Raw genomic sequence first — 12,838 nt, forward strand, 5'->3', positions numbered from 1 at the left:
TGTCATTAGACCACACCCCCTCTCATTACACAGATGCACAGCGCCTGATATACTTAATTGGTAGTAGGCTTTCAAGCCTAAACAGTTTGGAGTGGGACAACATGCATTAAAAGGATGTTGTGGTCAAAATACTCACTTGCCTAATAATTCTGCACTCAGTGTATACTTGTTTAAAAATATTTTTTGTACCTTTTTTAAAACAGATTTATACTTGCACTTTGTTTTATTTCTGTCTCCAGTCTGTTCCATAAAGTCACCCCACAGCTCGATACGCACATGCTTTTCATATTTGTTCGAACCTTTGTTTTTTTAAAATTTAGGTCTCCCCTTAGATTATATCCCCCCTCTCTCTCACTAAACATTCCTTGTATATTTTTCGGCAATAGATTATTTCTTGCTTTGTACATTATTTGTGCTGTTCTGAATTTGACCAGATCCATAATGAATAACTATTATGCAAATGAGCCTCTGACATCACCAAGCGACGACAAGGGGCTTTTGTGCGTGCTTTACAGTACTTTCCCCTGAAAACAGCTGGCAGCACTGAGCTCTCCCTGAGTCGTTTATGTCTGGCGCTTCTGTCACAACTTTTTTCATCCACCTTTACTGCTTTCCTCGTTGTTCGACTGGACTTTTTGGTGTAACAGTGACCTCTACGGGGACCAGGTGGCCCTGGGAGCAGATTTCAGCTGGACTCTGTTGTCCTTGGGGGTTTTTGTGGCTCAGAGCAGGAGTTAGAGGAGGATGGCGGCCATCAAGGCGCTGCAGCAGTGGTGTAAAGTCCAGTGTGATGGCTACAGAGATGTGAACATCATCAACATGACCACCTCATTCAGAGATGGACTGGCTTTCTGTGCTCTCATCCACAGATTCAGACCGGACCTCATGTAAGGATGACTTTTAACACACACTTTAACATGGGGTTTCATTTCAGACCTGTTCCTCAAATGCTCAGATATTCCTATGATTAGATGAGAAATGCTTTTAAAAAAAAATCCCACTTAGACTAATTAGCTCTCCCAGTTTTGTTAATTAATTACCCCAATGCTACATGTTTATCCTGATAAAGGTAACTGTTACTTTAACTAACCTGTTTACAGTTACAAACCTGTCTCAAAGACATTTTCAGCCCCAAACACCTAAATACTAATATTTATTTGCAACTTTTAAACAATTAATTTTGTTAACTTGTGAATGAGTTTTAATAGTAAAACACTACAGGAGCTGCATTTCCATGGTTTTGATATTAACCAGGAATTTCTAACAAGGATACAATAGGTCTGTTTATTGTTTTTCATGCCTGGAAAGATTATAAATAAGTTTATTTTCTTAGAGAACTGAATTGATCAGTTTAACTTTAATTTGAAGGCCCTTTGACTATTAATTATGCATGATAAAGTGCTCATTATAAAAGCAAAAGAACATCAATTTTAATCAGTGTTTTAATTTTCTTGAATATTAGGGGAGAGCAGGGAAACTTGGGACGGGGAGACTGGGGACAGTTTGTATTCTTGGTTGAAATTAACCCCTTGGCTGCCACCCATAATTAATTAATTGTAATGTGCCGGGCATATAGGACAAAAATAGGTCAAAATTGGGATATTTTCATAATCTTTCTCTAACTTGTTCAGAACTTTTTATATTTTTTAAATATTTGTATAGAAAAATCACAAAAAACTAGCCTGGCAAGCCAGATTAAATGTGAATATTTAGTCTGGTCTCGGTCGTAGACATTTCCGAAGGGTGTGGGTAGGAACAACCCGTTGTCTTTCAAACTGTCTCTGTGCGTATAGGCCAACGCTCTGACCAATCAGCGCAACAGTGACTGTGACGTAGTCAGAGCGACAGAAAGCAGTGGGGGAGGCAAAAATATTTTTGGCCGCTAGGCGGGTGGGTCTAGTTTACTAGGCTAGAGCCAGCTGGTAGATCAGACTTTTGCCATCGCCGGTCGGCAAAACAGCGAAAACGTCCTTCTTGAAAAGGAATGAGCGGAGAGCCTCTTCCTGCTCATGTTTCAACGAAAACTCCAAGTCTAATTCTTCTAAAACTGATTCCAAAGCGGAGTCAAACGAGTGCTGTTCAATAGCTGTAGCCATCTTTCCTGTTGTGCTTTCTCCAGCGTCGCGCAGCCTTGTCGTCACTCCTGCAAAAGCCCGCCCAAAGAATCCAAACAAAAACCTTGCATTGTGATTGGCGGGCACGATTTGATGCCCGGGGTGTGTTGTTGATATGGTCCGAGGCTAGACCCACTTGTAGGCAGAAATATTTTGGCCGCTAGGCGGGTGGGTCTCGTTTACTAGGCTAAAAAAAACCACTGTTGTAGAGTAAAAATAACTTTAGTAATCAAAAACATAAAACAATGAGAACCCGTCCATAAACATGAATTACTAGTACTTGAAAACACAGTGTACACCAAGGGTCCATGTATTCCAAGTAACTGGGTACCATTTTTATGATGGTCTTTGGTATGACTATAGAACTTGCAATCTCCCGATTGAGAGGCAGACACGCTAACCACTAGGCCAACTCGGGGTAATGTGCTACTGTGAAGTAAAAGTAATGTGCCATGTAAGGTACATAAAAGGAGGTGTTTATGACGAGTAGCGTACGTCATAAGGCACTGCGGTAAAAGATTTCATGATGTACGTGACTCATCCAAGGGCATTGAAGGGGTTAATCAGGTATTAGATTACATTAGATGTTAGATGTTGCCCCTCAGAGTAACCTACTTCCTTTGGAGACATGAAGGACACTGCAGTAAGATTTATGCAGTTTAATAGTTTTATCAACCAAAACTTGTATTTTCTATTTCATTTCTTCCTCCGTTCTATGGTGTAATGCGCGCTGGTGAATTGGGATTTGTTAGGAATTTAAGTATGTAGCCTCAAGTTACCATATATAATGTTATTTATTAAAACATTTTAAGGATTTTTTTTCAAAATGTCCAGATGGGGAGAGTTGGGACAGTTCATGTTGTTACAGGTTTTTTCTTGTGGTTTACAAATATAAAATTTTTAAAAATGTGGGTGTGTCCCTGCATGAAAATTAATCTTATTTCAATCCTTCTTGAGAATGGATCTGTTTTGTCGAGTCAGGTTTTGGGTAAACTGACATTTTTCTATTGCTGTACCAGCATTGTGTGTTCATACTGTTCATATGTTACAAGTTTTGATGATAAATAAAAATTAAACATGTAGGATTAATCTAGATATTTTATTTTTGTTCCATGTCACCCCACTATGTCTCCCCTCAAAAAATAATGACAGAAAAAGTGAAGCCTGAAGACCAGTATATGTGACAAGCTGAGAAACTAATGTTGTGGTAAGAGGGTACAATAAATACTCTCTAATGCAATATGACTGTGATGCTGCCTGCAAAGAATTTCACACAATCTACAAAAGCTGAAAACTTGTCCCAAGTCTCCCTGCTCTCCCCTGTCAGTACTGTAGATCTGGATTGACTCTTGAACGCACCGACACCTTAAAGTGCATATCACGGGTAAATTCAGGAGCAAGATCAATGTGATTCTCCTATTTTATATTAAACTTTGGTCAAATATCTGTCACATTTTGCATTTTGTGCAATTTTTTTACCTTGCGCAATACCAGAAAAATTCAGTTGAAATCAAGCCATTTGAGGCGAATTGGTCCGCCTCTGAAAAAACTTGGCATTTGGATTTCCCGGCAAACACTGATTTTCGTGACGTCGCGTGCGGGACGCCTCCTTCTGAATCCTACGTCAGCGCTGGTTTGTTTATGAGAAAACGACCTGGTGGTTTATGCAAATTTCTTCAACGTTATCATGTAATTATTAAAATGGTTAACAGATGTATCGTAGGAGGGTGTAGCAACACCAGTCATGATGGGATTAGTACTCATCGTTTTCCAAAAGACCGGACAACGAGAGAGAAATGGGAGTGCTTGGTCTACACAGGCTGTGCACTGAAACTGTGCAAAGCTCTCGCAGCCTGCTGGCGCTTCCACAGGTGACGTCATGAATCTGGCTCCAGACTCCCTTGGGATTTTTCCAGATGCGTTTTATTTTTTCTGCTGTAGACAGATGGCCTTGTGCAAAATTACCCTTCTGGATGAGTGTGTAAAGGCACATAGTTTCATATAACCCCCCCCCGAAATTGGTCCAGAATATGCACTTTAATGTAAAGCTTAGAAAGCATTGCGTGTTTCTCTGTCCTTGGAAATGATCCCTGAACAGGCTCCTAAACATCAGAGAACAGTCCTATTTTACTACTGAATGTGATTCATGTCTGTTTATTTCCTTTCAGAAACTTTGAGTCCCTGAGTAAGGACAATGTCTATGACAACAACTGCTTGGTAAGATTTCCTGTTTCCTGACTAGAGGAAATGACTAAAAATATACATATTTTCCTCATTACATTTTCTAAACATAACATTTTAGGGCAGCATGGAGGTGTAGCGTTGCTGTCTCACAGCTCTGAGGTCCCTGGTTTGATCCTGTTCTCAGGTTACTGTCTGCCACATGTTGTCCCCATGTCCGTGTAGATTTCCTCTAGGTTCTCTACCTGTTGTTCTTCTCAACCCCCCCCCCCCCCCCCCCCAAAAAAAAAAAAGAAAGAAAGAAAGCCCATGCCAGTAGGTGGATTGGCTCATCAGGTTGCCCCAAGGTATGAGCTTATCGCCTCACGCTTAATGTTCCTGGAAAACCCTTGGTCTCTTTGCAATCCTGACCAGAATAAAGCAATTCCTGTAAATGAATGAATGGCTCAGGCTCTTCCCAGGGTTCCTATGGATCCCTAAAAGGCACTGAATTCATTAAAAACAAGGCCTTAATTGGTATTAAAGTGTCTTAAATCAATCTTTTCAAAAGTCTTAAATGCTTAGTAGGATTTTATGGATCTTTTTTTGACATTGCACTTTAAAATCTCAAAATAATTAAAAAGAGATGTTAATAATTTACTGAATGACTCTTGGATTAACACCATGCAGATCAGGATGGCAGAACCAACAACACTCTTATTTTGTTTGCAGCGTGGATGCTCAGAGCAGATGCGCTGTCTAGATACAGTTGTGGTCAGAAGTTTACATACAGTGACATGAATGTCATCTTGGATATGAATGTCATGGCAATATTTGGGCTTTCAGTAATTTCTTTGAACTGTTCTTTTTCTGTGGCAGAATGTACAGCATGCATCTTTAATGAAAAAAAAACCACTAGAATTTGTTGCACAAGTTTTAATTTTCTTTGGGTTTTCTGAAATCAATACAGGGTCAATATTATACATACAGGGACAAAAATGTATTTACACTCACTTAGATTATTAATTCAGAGGTGCTGAAACTTCCGAAATTTATTTTATCTTGCCAAGGCCGAGGTCTCTTAACTTCCTGTTAGTGATCATGATTGACTACAGCTGGTAGCTTCTCTGTACTTTCATAAAAAGGGTTTGTTTACAGCCAGGGGTGCCGCCAGAAATTTTGGGCCCCATGAAAGATTAGAATTTTGGGCCCCCCAACTTTGCCCACCCTCGTCACAATTGCACTATTGCCATTATTTGACTTTTGATAGCCCATGGACCTTGAGTTTGTGACTTTATTACATTTTATGTATTAACCTACCAGGGACTAGATGAAAACTGGTCAGTGACTAATTCTGGTGCATTTACAATCACAAATGAAAATTCAAGATTTTGCCACATGCCTTCTTGTGCTAGGACAATTGGTAGTGAAATGTGTGATGTGACTGCTGTCCGTTATTAGCAACACTTTAATCTAGCAAACTGTATATGGCGCTCGCTCATTAAAAACTTCAATCCTAAAGCATTTATTGCTGCTTACCTCCTTCTCCAAAGGGGGATTCAGTGGTTTGGTAGGGCGGAGGTCCCCCTGAGGCTGAATCTGTGCATATTTAGGGCACCCCATTAGTTATGAAACTGGTTATTAGCACTAGTTATTAGCACCAGCATAACGTAATATTTCATCTTGTTTATCACACAAGTCAGTTCAGTTATTAAAATGGAAAAAATGTCACTGTACAAACTGTAAAAGTGTTCTCTTGATAGGCTAATCCAACCATGTTCATACTGTTCATTTACCATTCGCTAATATTTTGAACACACATGTGAGCGATAGCTACCTTTCTTTGGGAAAAACTGAGTGACCAGTTGGCTGCCTCTCCGGTCCCTCTCAGCTTTCAGCTGCCTTTCTTTACGTTTTTGACAGCCACTCTTCATATTTAGCGATCATAGACTGTACGCACTCCACTGATGGCTGGCTGGCTGCTGCACCGCGACACAGCAGCAAGTAGCGTTGCACTGATCAGCACACAGATTTAACGCATCGCGCTTCTACCAGAAATGGACCGTACCATTTCGCAAAAGGGGGAGGGTTAAATGACAATATGTTGAAGAACTCAAGAAATAGACAACCTTGTTCAATTAGCTCATTTTACCAGATGGAATATTGCATTCTTGTTATTTCAAAAGTCTTATTAAAATCATTAAAAGCATATTATCAGCCCCTTAAAGGGCCCCATGGCAGTGCTGGACCCCTAGAATTGTTCTAACCCCCCCCGGCGGCGCCCATGTTTACAGCACTCATTGGATTGACCAACACACAGTAAAATGGGAAAGTCCAAGGAGTTCAGTGCAGATCTGAGAAAGAGGATCACAGATGTTCACAACTCCAGAATGTCTCTTGGTGCCATTTCTAAACAACTGCAAGATCAGTTAAAACAATTGTATGAAAGTTATTGTGAGGTGTAGTCACTTTGCCAAGCCACTTTGCTTCAAGAAAACCCAGACTGTCACCCACAGCTGAAAGGAAATTGGTTTGGATGGTCAGGAACAACCTGGTAACCACCATGGCACAGCCCTGCCATGAACTAGAAGCTGATGGATCACTGCGTACAGTTCAGATCACCATGGACTAAGAGGCTGCTATCCAAGAAATAACCCCCTGCTCCAAAATTGACGCCTTCAAGCTTAAAGTTTGAAGCTGACCACAAGGACAAAGAAAAAGCCTTCTGGAAGAAAGCTGTATGGTCAGATGAGACAAAGATTGAGTTGTTTGGCCACAGTGACCACCATGTACAGAGGAACACTGTACCAGCTGCTGGTGGTGGTAGGATCATCATGCTCTGGGGCTGTTTTGCTGCCAGTGGAACTGGTTCATTGCACAAAGTGGATGGAATAATGAAGAAGGAGGACTACCTCAGAATTCTTCAGCATAAACCATCAGAAACTTGAACACAACTTGGGAGTTACAACAGGACAATGATCCCAAACACACATCAGAGCTGGTTGTGGAGGATAAAGCAGGCTAACATTAAGCTTAAAACAAGTCCTGACTTCAACCCTATTGAAAATCTGTGGACTGTGCTTATAAGTCGAGTTCATGCCAAGAAAAAAACTAGATAGAACTTGACGCCAACGGCATCGATGGGGATGCCTCCGCCTGGTAGACTACATGCCTTATTAAGTTGTGATTTGGGGATGGACATTTGACCTCACAGTAATCTTGACCTGGTGAAATTCCTTTGATTTGCCTTGGAGATATTTTGTTCACAAGGTTTTCGGACAGACATTTGACCTCACAGTGACCTTGACCTTAGACCTTTTGATCTCAAAATCTGATCAGTTCATGTTTGTCCCAAAGCGCACAAATGGTGAAAGTTTGGTGAAATTCCTTTCATTAGCCTTTGAAATATTGCGTTCACAAGGTTTCGGGATGGACGCACGCACGGACGGATCACAAGGTTTCGGGACGGACAGACGGACAACCCGAAAACATAATGCCTCCTGCACCTTGCGGAGGCATAAAAACAAATTTAATTGAACTCTACCAATTCTACTATGAAGAGTCGTGAAATATCCAACCAGAATTCTGCCAGAAGCTTGTTCATGGTAAACAGAAATGTTTGGTCAAGGTGAATCTTGCGAAGAGACATTTTACCCAAATATTAGGTGTGCTGTATGTCTATTTTTGACCCTGTGTTGATTTCAGAAAACCCAAAGAAAATTAAAACTTGTGCACCAAATTCTAGTGTTTTTTTTTTTTTTTAAATTAAGGATGTATGCTGTACATTCTGCCACAGAAAAAGAACAATTCAAATAAATGACTGAAAGCCCAAATATTGCCATGACATTCATATCCAAGATGACATTCATGTCACTGTATGTAAACTTCTGACCACAACTGTAGATAGATATATTTACTTTTTTGAACCCAAGCTGGGAAATTGTTATAGCCGCAAGTTATCAGAAATGCAAAAAACCAACATGAAGTAGAATGAAAATGTATCCCAGAACAAGCCAACTATACAATATAAAGATAAAAATGTAATGCTACAAAATGTCTAAATAAAAATGTGTGCTAGCTCGCGACAAAATGGGGAAGTTGTTCTTAAATGTAATTCTGAGTAAAAAGTCTTAAATCTAACTTGCCTTAAAGGCGTCGTGCGGTAATTTCAGCAATCAGGCTATATCATGTGTCAAAATGTCGGGTTTGGTGGGTTATTCAAGCCCCTCGGTTTCCCGCGATCTCAGTGTCACGATGCGCCCGCTACAAGCATTTAAAGTTGACGCGCACAGCCAAATTTAGGCAGCCAGCCGTTAACTAGGTCAACTTATGTGTGACGTCATACCAGTAACCTCCCTTGGGTGATGCTGGCCTGTCGCCATGTTTTCTCTATAGCGTGCGTTTACCAGAGTTGTTTACATTGCGGATTTTGTGGATTTATTCAGTTTGTGGATAGTTTTGAACACTCAAAACACTATGAAATGATGTATTAATATTCTGTGATACAAAATGCCTAATCGGTGTATTGTGTTTGGCTGTAACAACACCCCATGTCGCTTTTAATAGGTCTAAGATCATCATGGGAGAGCAAAATAGATCTATAGGATAGAAACCAAAAGGCCAAATTTGGACTTGTGTCCAAATTTTACAGTGATTTATGCCACAGAGCTGCCTTTAACTAATAATTATCACTTATTACTGACGATTGTACGTTTACTAAACAATACAATACAAAGCTCAATACTCCCAGCCTATAACATACTGAATATCAAGTTAAAATCAACCGCAATAAAAGGAAAATGATGAAAACTGGAATATCAAGGGGTCTACTGTATCAGAAGGCCCACTGCATTTCGCGAGATCGCAAGCTGTCAAGTTGCTAGAATTCAATCTTTCTAGCTATACTTTCACCCCCTACAGCTATCAGTGTTACACATAATCATAGATTAATCACACAGCATTCTAATTCAAGTGAAAATGGTCTTTAAAAATACACACAAGTAGTGATTTAGTCAACAAGTCTTCAAGTCGCCGGTCTTCTTCATTCTCGTCTTTGTTTCTGTCGTCGTCAGAACTGTCCTCATTTTCTTCTGAAGATGAGCGCTCAGGTTCAAATCTGTAAGGCTGGATACCACCAGGACATTCAGCTGTCAAAATCTCTACTTGTGGGCCATTTTCTTCTTCTGTATCGGTAAAATCAAAGCTAATTTCCTCAGCATCGCTCCTATTTTCTGGTGTGTCCGCCATTGCAACTGCACCGAGTGGTTACTGGTATGACGTCACGCAGCTGTTCCATTGACCGAGAGGGGGCGCTGTGAACACAGGAAATTTCAAGTGATGGGCATGACCAAATAAGGACCGATTACAACCGCGGGAAGCTTTTGAAAAATCGACGGTCAATTTATTTCGAATCTCGAAAGCATTCTGGTGCAGAATAATGCGACTTTTATCGCCACTGCGTGACGCCTTTAAGCTGTAGGAACACTGCTTCCTTATAGGAGCATGTATTCATGTTGAGTGCGGCGCACTTTCCAAACAGAATTCTCTCTGGATGACCTTTAGGTGTTTTTATTTTTTAAATGATGCGGGGTTAAAGGTCATGATTTGTAAATTGGTGTGTATGAGCCATGCATTTGATGTCACCACATTGTTCATAAAGTTAATTTACACTTGACAGCGTAATCATTTTGAAGGTTATCATTTCCAGGTGGCGGCACGGTGGTGTAGTGGTTAGCACTGTCGCCTCACAGCAAGAAGGTCCGGGTTCAAGCCCCGTGGCTGGCGAAGGCCTTTCTGTGTGGAGTTTGCATGTTCTCCCCGTGTCCGCGTGGGTTTCCTCCGGGTGCTCTGGTTTCCCCCACAGTCCAAAGACATGCAGGTTAGGTTAACTGGTGACTCTAAATTGACCGTAGGTGTGAATGTGAGTGTGAATGGTTGTATGTGTCTATGTGTCAGCCCTGTGATGACCTGGCAACTTGTCCAGGGTGTACCCCGCCTTTCGCCCGTAGTCAGCTGGGATAGGCTCCAGCTTGCCTGCGACCCTGTAGAACAGGATAAAGCGGCTAGAGATGATGAGATGAGATGAGATCATTTCCAGGTAGAACTGGTCCTGAACTTGGACCACTCTCAGGGTGAAACATAGGAGTTCTGAAAATGGGAGGCTGTGACTGTACTGCCTTTTTTTAATCAAAAACCTAAAAATAGGATGGCAAGTAGCATTTATATGGCAGTGAACATCTGCTTTGGCTCAGTGATCTAATTGTTTTGTTTTTTTTATCCTTCCTTTTGAGCAAGTATGTATTGGGTGTTCGTGATGGAGTGAACACATTCACCACACCTGGGACATTTCCATTATATAAAGCTTTATTTCCTTCCTGCTTCTTTCCCTCCTCGAAGGGCCCAGATTACAGGCCCCTGCAGTGAGACCCACTCGCTCACTGATCTGTTCTGAAACACTAGTTGCTGCTGGAGGAACCTGAGCTGTGAGGAATAACCCCAGCTCATCCATTATGGAGCAGTGTAGCTATCGAACATCTGATCCTTTCCGTCAGGATGAGTTTACTTCTGTTCTACTACTGTCACGACAAATGTTAGGTCCTTTGTACATTTTAAATACTAAACACTGACCAGCTGTTTCTTGTGCTGTAGCTCTGTTTTGCTCACAACATATGGGTTCAGTCCTCAATAAAGTCTCTCCGTGTTCTCTCAAGGTAATGGAAATGGTGGCAGGCGATTTGCTTTGATCTATTTTCCATGTTATGATCCATGTAAGCTGTGTTAAACACTGGAGTCTGTGTGTGATGGAAACAGGAAGACTACTTGGGTCTTTTGTTACATTTCCTGCACCCTTTAACAGAAGCAGCTGCCATGCAGGAGGATGTGGAGCCCTGTATAATTTAATGAGCCTTGTCCAGGTCATTCCCAAACAATGCACCTCCGTGGTCCTCTTTTCCAGTTCCTGGAGTGTATGCAGGAAATGTGTTATGCAGTATGTGCTCACTGACTACAGCTTGAACTAAAATGGCATGGCTAAAGTTAGTGTCTCTGTGACCCCTTTTTTCTTATTTAGAGAGATTCACCTGGTCTTTCCATCAACAAGCTTCTGACAGAATTCTGGTTGAATATTTTACCACACTTCTTAGCAGAATTGGTAGAATTTGATTAAATTTGTGTGTTTTCTGGAACAGACCTGCTTTTTAACCACAGTCCACATATTTTCAGGAAGGCCATTCCAAAAGCTTAATGTCAGCCTGCTTTATCCTCCGCAACCAGCTTTAATGTGTATTTGTGGTCGTTGTCTTGTTTGAACACCCAAATATGTCCGTTTCAATGGTCTGAGGTTGAGCTGAAGATTTCTGAGGTAGTCCTCCTCCTTAATTATTCCATCCACTTTGTGCAATGAACCTGTACAGCCCCAGAGTATGATGCTACCACCACCGTGCTTAACAGTTGGTACAGTGTTCCTCTGTACCTCTGGTTATTGTGGGCAAATAACTCAACCTTTATCTCATCTGACCATAAAACCTTTTTTTCTCCAGTAGGCATTTTCTTTGTCCATGTGGGCAGCTGAAAACTTTATTCGAGCTGAAAGGGGTCAATTTTGGAGCAGGGGCTTTTCTTGGATGAAGTCTCTCAGTCCATGGTGATGTAAAACTCGCTTGACTGTAAACAGTAACACTGGTGTTCCAGCAGCTTCTAGTTCATGGCAAGTCTGTGCTTTGGTGGTTACTGGGCTGCTCCTGACAATTTGAACCAATTTCCTCTCAGCTGTGGGTGACCGTTTGGATGATCTTCCAGACCTTGGCAAAGTGGCTACACCTCCCAGTAACTTCCCAGATAGCATTACAGTCCGCGGCTGATGTTCTAAGGTCTGCATTGGCTCTGTCTGACAGGCCAACCCTTTCCCTGGGTCAGCGTCGGATGTGAGCAGAATGATAGACATTCAATGATAGATAGGTTTATACACCCGCGGGGCGGGACTGCGCGGGCGCACTCTTCAACAGTTTCAACAGACACCAGCAATTTCTTCAACGGTTTCAACAGACACCACTTCAGTCCAGTCCACTCGCTGTATGCGGCACTCGGCAGACTTTTTCGGTAAGTGCCTTTTCGACATTGTTGTTTTATGATACGATTGTGTGTGAGGCTGTTTTGGCATGGCTGGGATTATTTTCCACACGGTTTATTTTGTTAATGTGTTTTTATATTAAAACAAGGATTGCTGGATATACTTGTGTTTGAATCATGCCATTTTGAGAACTGATAAATGTTTTTCATCTTCAGGTACAAGGGGCTGAGCACGAGGCTAATGATGACATGTGATTTGTAGAGAGGGGCGCTCTCTGAGGGCGCAGTCACACCAGGAAGTTTGGTCAGTTTCCTCTGTTGGTTTGGTTCGTTTGTAGTGGCGTGATCGCTGATTAAATCACGTGTGAAGACTTTGTACCAATACCATACACTGCCATTTTCTTTCTTTCTTTTTTTTAAACCCAATTTTTAAAGCCATGGTTCACTTGACATGTTGGGCCTGTGTGAACTTCAGGACATTTTGGTGTGAAAGCAAC

General features: G+C 41.5%; 1 protein-coding gene across 2 annotated transcripts in view; it reads left to right on the top strand.

Moving 5' to 3' along the window:
* Positions 1-677: 677 nt before the first annotated feature.
* Positions 678-12,838, top strand: part of micall2a (mical-like 2a) — a 75,484-nt gene continuing 63,323 nt past the window's right edge. For both annotated transcript variants that reach the window (XR_009656752.1, XM_060942117.1), the window contains exons 1-2: positions 678-887; positions 4,283-4,331. Coding sequence is in view for 1 of the 2 variants with exons in the window: in XM_060942117.1 (XP_060798100.1) it covers positions 745-887; positions 4,283-4,331 (192 nt within the window). In the remaining variant the exon portion in view is untranslated. The remainder of the gene's footprint in view (positions 888-4,282; positions 4,332-12,838) is intronic.

Source organism: Neoarius graeffei, chromosome 16 (assembly GCF_027579695.1).
Source record: "Neoarius graeffei isolate fNeoGra1 chromosome 16, fNeoGra1.pri, whole genome shotgun sequence".
NCBI classification, from domain to species: Eukaryota; Metazoa; Chordata; class Actinopteri; order Siluriformes; family Ariidae; genus Neoarius; species Neoarius graeffei.